General features: G+C 43.0%; 1 protein-coding gene across 4 annotated transcripts in view; it reads right to left on the reverse strand.

The window, feature by feature from the left end:
* Positions 1-520: 520 nt before the first annotated feature.
* Positions 521-8,556, reverse strand: part of slc16a3b (solute carrier family 16 member 3b) — a 9,533-nt gene continuing 1,497 nt past the window's right edge. For 3 of the 4 annotated variants that reach the window (XM_029455613.1, XM_029455616.1, XM_029455614.1), the window contains exons 4-8: positions 6,437-6,692; positions 6,181-6,324; positions 4,748-5,355; positions 4,365-4,545; positions 1,359-1,630 (exon numbers count right to left, since the gene is read on the reverse strand). In XM_029455613.1, the coding sequence (XP_029311473.1) occupies positions 1,359-1,630; positions 4,365-4,545; positions 4,748-5,355; positions 6,181-6,324; positions 6,437-6,659 (1,428 nt within the window). In that variant the 5' untranslated portion in view covers positions 6,660-6,692. Of the gene's footprint in view, positions 1,631-4,364; positions 4,546-4,747; positions 5,356-6,180; positions 6,325-6,436; positions 6,693-8,556 lie in introns of all 4 variants that reach the window. The other variant, XM_029455615.1, reaches the window with a different exon arrangement.

Genomic DNA, 8,556 nt, shown 5'->3' on the forward strand with positions numbered 1-8,556 from the left:
CACAAATTACACATTTGTCTCAGTGTGCTTTACAGACTGTAGAGGATACGACACCCTCTGTCCTTAGACCCTCGCATTGCACAAGGAAAAACTTCCTAAAAGAAACCATATAATTAAAGGGCGAAAAATAGAAGAAACCTCAGGGAGAGCAACTGAGGAGGGATCCCTCTCCCAGGACGGACAGACGTGCAATAGATGTTGTGTGTACAGGATAAACAACATAGTACAAATACAACATTTGACAGAAATGATGTGTTGAAAAAGAGAAAGTTTGGATGAATCCAGGAAAATGTCTAAAAGGCTTCCCGGTGTCCAGCAGGACCAGGTCAGCAGGCACAGCCACAATTCATGATCCAGAGGTAAACTTTATCAGTGGCAACCTGCCACATGAGACACAGAAACTCCGGGGATGATGCCCCGGATGATGAGTTAGTAACATACATTTACATAAATGCATACAGATAGAGAGGGAGAAGACGAGAGAGGGAGGGGAGGATAGAGAAAGAGAAGGAGGAGAGCAGGGAGGTGTCCCCCTGGCAGTCTAAGCCTATAGCAGCATAACTAGGGGCTGATCCAAGGCAAACCTGAGCCAGCCCTAACTATAAGCTTTATCAAAAAGGAAAGTCTTTAGCCTGCTCTTAAACTTCAATATCTGTGCTGGTGCACAATGAAGACAGGACACTCCCTTGGTACTGTGGGGGTACAAACCCCATCTGGTGGCAAAGGCTGTGATATGTGTTTGAAAGCTTGAGAAAAAACAGTAAGTGGCCATTGAGTGGCATCTTTTTAGTCAACTTATTTGAAATCATTAGGAAATTCGGATAGGAGAACAGTTTGAGTCCTGAAAGGAGAAAACAGGATCTGTCATTGTTGAGGAAGGTACACAACTGGAATTTCTTTTTTCTAAAATGCAATGTGAGTTGACCATAGTACAGAGAAGTTATCTTACCCAGAAAAGCTGCTATTTGTTGCCAGTAAAGTGAGACATTTTCATGCCCAAAGGAATTGCTATATTTCAGTCTAGGACTCTTCATTTAACACTAATACACATTGTGAATCTCATCCAAATGCTGCATTAGAACAAATTCAGGCAAAACCACTTATTGATAATCAACAGTGTCTGTCTTGTATCCATTATATCAAACTGTGATTTTCATTTCAAGGGCAATATCAGCTCTCTTTTGTTACCCTACTTTGTTCATACCCCTCCCTCTCTGTGTGGCTCCTTGCTCCATCTCTTTGCCACCGATCCCCATCAGTACTTTTTATGTCCTCTTGGTGCACAGTTGCTCTTTTCTCATCACTTGTCTTATTCTTCACAACAATAATTCCCTTCTCCCCCATCTTCTTCACCATTATCACCTCCCCCCCCTGCTTTCAAAGACGTTTCCAATCTCTTTTCCCTTTGGCTCCTCTACGCCACCATGATCTTCCTCATGTTCCACCGCACCGTTCAGCTCCTCCTTCTCTGCAGCAGTCACAGCCATCTCCATCTTAGCCTCTGGATCTTTCTTTTTCCTCTCAATGCAAAGGAAGTTACCTAGGGCTATGACAAAGGCTGACAGTGTGACCTCACAGCCCGCCAACAGGAAGACGTACATGTACTCCTGGGTGGCATCCAAGAGGCGACCTGGTGGAGAGTATGAGAATATCAGAATGACTGATACTGGTTGTTTATAAGCTGGACTTGTGAAGTGAAACACCTTTACTTCAACAGATACTGCAAGGAGAATATTGAGAACACTTGACATTAGTGAAGACCGTTGGTTGCCAGTGACAAAATGTATACACTGAAGGTTCTCTATTTATAAATGATAGATAAACAATGGCAGGCCTGCTGGTTTATGCTGACAGGGGAACCTTTATGACACCAATACATATTTGCCATTTTGGGAAGAAAATGTTTTCCCTTTACAGAGTAGGATGTCATTATGCTGGCTTGTTTCAGTTGGTTAGATTTAGTGTTGTGTGCTGAAAATTGAGCCATCTTCCATCTGCCACACATTGTCAGTGGAAACTTTCTGGAATACAATCTTGTGAGAGTCAATTTAGTCAGTTTAGAGCTGCCAATTTCTCATTCCAGGTAGACCACTGACGATGGGACATTATGTCAATTATCACACATTAGTCATTCCTCTTCATGGTCAATATGTTGGCAAAATATTTTTACTTAATATGTATTTATTTGAAAATGTATGTGTTTAATTTAGATTATTTAAAACCAGGCAAAACTATGTGAATAAAACAATCAATAATACAAAATTCAATATTTTTTGGCACGCCTAATTTACTTTAAATATTTTACTGTAAAGCGGCCAGTAGCCATGAACTTGGCTACATTTTAGTTTTAATTGTTGTGTTTTCTGGAACAAGTATGGCATATACTCATCAACATCAGAGAAGAAAGCAGGGGGATTGCATAGAGTGCAGCAGACGTTGAGACGAGCACCTCCCACGGCATCTTCTGACCATCCAGCCAGAACAGTTTTACCAAACGCCACCGAGGTGATAAACGAGAGCCGGGATGGGAGCTGATCACTCATAGGAAACTAAGATGCATGAACAAGACTCAGGCTAACCAGCCTGTTGCACCCACATCTCTACAGAGACCTGGCTCCATCGGGGCATCCCGAATCAAGCTGTTGCAGCCCGCAGGACTCCGGTGAGACGAGAGGTTTACATCAATAATGCTTGGTGCTCAAACGTTGAGGAACGATGTGTCCCTGATCCCGTATCTTTATAGTCTGGTCCTTGAAGAGTAAAATTAGGTGCTACCCGGAAAAAAATGGTATAAAGCTGGTTTTGGTGTAAAACTAAGCAGAAGAGCAGTAGAACAACATATCCAAAATCCGCAAAAAACCCCCTTTGGGGAATTTGTTTGTTCAGTCTCTGAGCGGATCTAAATTACTTTGCTACTCATTTAAAATAATCATCAAATACTCATTACTCATTACCCCTGGCTATACCATTGCTTCACAGACCAAGGATTCCATACAGTCCGCAGAAGCAATCGCTTCTGGGCAGGAATATGGACGGACCTTACAATTGAACAGGTCATGATGCGATCCATCAAAAGCAGAGGAGGACTGACTAGAGGACGGGGTGTGACGGAGACTGTACGCCTTCAGTGGATCTACAGCATGCACAAGTGTGCCGGGGTCCATGATGCTATGACATCCATGACAAATGTAAAGCATAAAACCAGTGAACAACACATGGAACTCGGGACTTCCAGGAGCAACCGGGATTTCGCTGACCTGCACAACATTCAAGAATAGTTCAACCAACACGAGCCATTTGATTTGAATGAGCCAAGACTACGGTCCTTATCTTATCGTTTAACGGCATCTGATGGTGATGGCGTAAACTGCGACAAGACAGAGGAGGTTGGGGCACACATCCAGAAGAAGCTTGATAATGTACGTCGAAGCATCTATTAAAAGAAGTGATCAAGTTGAAAAACAGAAAGTACATATCCACCCAAATCATCTGTTTTATCACCTGCTAGCTATTGTACAGAGAGAGGAAGACATGGCTCCATACTTGGGCTATGAGCTTACAACAATGCCAACTTCACTATTCAAGGACAATTTAATACGTAAAACTATAAAGGCACAACTAGAAAAATCCCTAGGAAATGGTGTACAACCGTGTGCTGAAAAGGTACAAGCTATGCATGTTCTTGATGGCGGGGCCCTTATTCATAGAGTGAAATGGCAGAAGAAGGTGACATACAAAGACATAACGATACAATATGCTAACTATGTGCGTGCAAGGTATGGCTACTGTTGCATCGTGTTTGATGGCTACGAACAGGGTCTGTCAATCAAAGATCACAAGCACCATGAAAAGAACAAAAGTCAGTTCATCGCGTTGCTGAGTCGATGCTTGGAAGCTGATGGTCAGATCGTATACAACAGTACTGGAGATGCTGACACAATGATAGTGGAATGTGCCCTTCAATTTGCAAGACAAGGAAGGGAAGTAAGTGTAGTAGCAAATGACAGAGATGTACTTGTCCTCTTGATGTACCACTGGAATCAGAATATGGCTGATATATACTTCCATTGAGAGGCAAAGAGATCAAAGAATGGTTTGAAGGTGTTGAAATTTCAAGATCTTGTTAACAAAGCTGGCAAAGTAGTTACATCCCATCTCCTGTTCATCCATGCATGGAGTGGTTGCGACACCACCTCTGCAACATATGGGCATGGCAAAACCAGTCTTTTGAAGAAGATAAAACAATCAGAAGAATTGCAGCAGATATCCTGCTTGATGACCAATCCTGAGGCATCAGAATTGGCAAAAACCTAAAATTAGAAGCATTAAGTATTACAGTGTCTCACACATTCACATGCTCTGACCTGCTCCAGGAGGTCCCACTAGTACAGCAATAGCTTCGATCAGCAGCACCAGGCCTATGGCGCTGGAGAACTTCTCTGTCCCTATGATCGCCATGAGGACCTCGAACTGCAGCGCTCCCACCATACCGTACGACATACCAAAGAAGATGCAGAAGACCACCAGACCTGCATAGTCTTTCGCCTGCAAGGAGAGAAACAAGAGATGCAGGTGTGTAGAGGATACTGAAATTACATTTTTTCCTTCTTTTTCCCCAATATGAGCTGAGTAGGTTCAGTTCTTGGACCTGTATGATGGCAACATAGGTGGTTTCTAGTGATGTGGTTTCTAGTTTCTGCAAATTTTTCTTTTTTATATTGATATTGAACCCAATAACACATTTTACCTGTGATCCTATGAGGTCGGTGCAACCGTTGAAGATCATAGCAAAGCTTAACAGGTAGACACTTCTGGGCCGTACCCACTTCATGCCAGCTATGAGTCCACACACAGGCCGAGCAAACATATCGACAAATCCCAAGATGGTGAGCAGCAATGCAGACTTAGTGTCTTCATAGCCAAGGGTTTTAGAATAGCTGACCACAAACACAGGAGGCACAAACAAGCCCAGCACCATAATAGACGCTGCAAGGGTATAGATGACAAAACCGCTGTCCTTGAACACGCTGAAATCCAACAGTTTCTTCTTTGGCTGGGGTTTCTTCTCCTCTGTAGCTATGGGAATGCTTTCCTCCAGCTGCAGGGGCTTCTGAGTAGGCAGCAGGGGCCTCATGAGGGCACCACAGGCACAGCAGTTGAGTAGTATGCCTCCCAGTATGAGGAACCCCCCCCTCCACCCATACTGGAACTGAAGGATCTGTCCCAGTGGGGAGAGACAGCACAGTGCCACAGGACTGCCCGCTGCTGCCAAGCCATTGGCTAGAGGACGTTTCTCACTGAAGTAGAGATTCAGCATTATTAGAGACGGCTGGAAGTTCAGCGCCAGACCCAGACCTGAGGAGACAAAGTAACAAAAATAATTCACTTTGCAAAACACTGTGTAAGGGGAGGGCAGATATAGCAGAAGAACACCACCACCACACAGAAACAGGAAATGATGAAGTCTATGTTATTGTACAAGAAGGCTATAGAACACAAGAGGAACTTTGCGGTCCTTGTATCATCTCAAGATAATTGTGGCTGTTCTGCATAAACAATACATATGTATAATATAGTTTTTAATACAAAAAAGTATTGAGGTTCAATACCCAGCTCTAGAAAAAAGTCTATAGTTGTATATGCAGAAGTAAAGTTTGAGTACTGGTGTTGGAAAGGAGTTGGTCCTGAGAATGTTGTGGAGCCTGATGTAGCTGCTAGCTTTGGGGCCTTCATTTTTACAAGCAGTGAGTCACCAACAAATAAACTGCACTCACACTGCATGGCTACGTTACTGTGGACTTCATACTAACTGCACACACATAATATCCACATTTGTCTGCTTGGGAGCAGGAATATCCACAGCAAAATGGAATGGCAACTTTAGAAAGTAGTTGTCATGATATATTGCTTTGAAGTCTTTGATGAATGGACAGTGCGACTGACAAAATAGTTGCAGGGAAAAAAAGACACACATTGCAAAAATAGTAGTAATACATTAATATATTTTGTGTTAGCAGGTGGTTAAAATGTAGGTAGGTTCTTTTGTAATGTTAATCAATATTGTTGCTGCATATTCTAAAGAAAATAAGCAATAAAACAAGAAGCAGTTAATCAGCATCTAAACTAACATAATAGATATGTACATGTACACGTTTGTGTCCATGTTTGTTGTGACTCTACCTGTGATAACTCCAGTGCAGAGGTAGATGTGTATGATACTGGTGGCAAAGGAGGCAAGAATCATCCCCAGCGAGGCAAAGACTCCGCCAACCATCATCACCGGTCGACAGCCAAACCTGTTCACCAGCACACTGCACAGAGGGCCTAAGAAAACACAATGAATCCATAAGTACACAGTATACACATGTTTAGTACAGTATTTAGCATTTTGATGTTAACAGTTAATCACTTTCAGACATGTGTTGTCCTTGTCTACCTGTGCCATACAGCATGGCGAGCAGTATTGATGAGATTAAGGCAGTGTCAGTGTATCCGACGTCAAACTCTCGGATCAGCTCCTTGAAGAAGACACTGACAGCCTTGGGGAAAGCATATGAGAAGCCAGTGATGACGAAGCAGCCAGACAATACTGCCCATCCCCAGCCGCCATCTGGTGCCTTCACCCCAGGAGGTCCATTGTCCACCACTGCTCCTCCCATGATGCTCTCCGACTGCTATGTTGAGGTCAGTGGCTATAAACACAGAGGGAAACACTCTGACTTATGGCTCATATGGCTTTCATATGTCCAAAACATATTCTTCTTAAAACTAAGAGTTCAAACAATGTGTTCAGAATTATTTAAGTGAAAATCATATGTATGTGTGGTTAATACATCACCTGTTTCTATTGTTATCAGCCAATTAAATGGCCGTTATCATTCATACGGGGCAAAGTCCTGTGTTTGTTTGACCTCCTCCGACCCAGACTTTGTTGCTCTTTATACTATATCACCTGACTTACTCCTTTGTTTCCATCATAATTACTACGGGCACTAGAGATCACCGTCTAACAATTTTGAACTTCCTTGAGGTGATCCAGCTTACCAATAGATGATAACGGCCAACTGAGTCAACCACCTTAAATCTATGCTCCCGATGACAACTGAGGAGGGTGAATACATTCATCAGTGCAGGACAGTGCATTAGTTATTGGTACTGTAGTATGATGTCAGAACAAGTTGCTGTAAACAATTCACTGGACGGTTTTGAGGCTACAGTTTGTGGGAGATGTGGATTTTTTTAATTTACATTTGGAGCACTTCTATGTCAGGACTCTATGTAGGAGAGTTGTGTTCATTGCAGTGAAGGGTGTAAATATGGGAACATGGCATATGATTTATTATTAACAGCTTGTCAGCCCAGATGAAGCTTCTCAGCCAGAAGACATATACTCACACACACACTCCCCACATGCATACACTACTTTACAGCCTTTGATCCCTGCTGTTCATCCTCACTGTACTCTATTCTCTGTGTAGTAAAATGGATATTATTTATTGTACAGTATATGTCTTTTTATTAATTTATTTATTTAAGGAACACTTTGATTACATTCACCCAATTTCACATTCACACCTGGAAGTTGTGCAGTACAACCACAGTCTGATCTTCTGGCCACTGAGCAGCTCCACTGGGGGTTGGGTTTAAGGGACCAGGGACCTTGCTTATGTGACCCCACCCAGATTTATCCTGCTGGTCTGGAGGATTTAAGCTACAACTGCCCCTTGTTACTATGATCATTGTTAACATAATCACATCCATGACCTGTAACCACTTATCCTTTACAGAATCACGGGGGGTGGAGCTGATCCCCGCTGACATTGGGAGAGAGGCAAAAGTACACCCTGGACAGCTCGCTAGGCAATCACGGGGCTGACGCATAAAGGCAGACAGCAGACAAGCAAGGAGTCAACAATAAACCTAATATCCATGTCTTTTGACAGTGGGAGGAACCCGGAGAAAACTCACTCTGACACAGGGAGAACATGTAAACTCTAAACACATAGAAGGCCCAAGCTGGCTAGCGGGATCAAACGCAGAACCCTCTTGATGTGAGGAAGCAGTGCTAACCACTGCACCACCGTGTGTATACATATTCTAGACTAGAGCAGGGATCTGCAACCTGCGGCTCAGGAGCCACATGCGGCTCTTTAACCCCTCTGTAGTGGCTCCCTGTAGCTTTGACAAAAAAACAAACATGGAACACGTATTTGTTGTTGCACAGTGGACAATCTTTCAAAGGGAACACCTCTTATCTTGGAGTTCGAGGTGATATTGTGACACTGAAATAAAATATATTTTTTTAATATTTCGTCAACTAAAAAATGCGTCACATTCTACTGCGTCTACGGGCGCGGTGCCTTTCCCTGCAGGTAGCTTATCTTGAGTTGCAGACCCCCACCTAACTCGGTATGCTAACCATGGATAAAACCAAAAAAAGAAAAGTCTTGGAGGAAAATTGTTTAATTCTGCGTGGACATTTGCTTTCCCTGTCAACAATGCTGGCTTACCTGTGCATTTGATATGTGGTGAGAAATAAGCAAACAACAGAAAATG

The sequence above is a fragment of the Cottoperca gobio genome, chromosome 19 (assembly GCF_900634415.1).
Source record: "Cottoperca gobio chromosome 19, fCotGob3.1, whole genome shotgun sequence".
Lineage (NCBI taxonomy): Eukaryota > Metazoa > Chordata > Actinopteri > Perciformes > Bovichtidae > Cottoperca > Cottoperca gobio.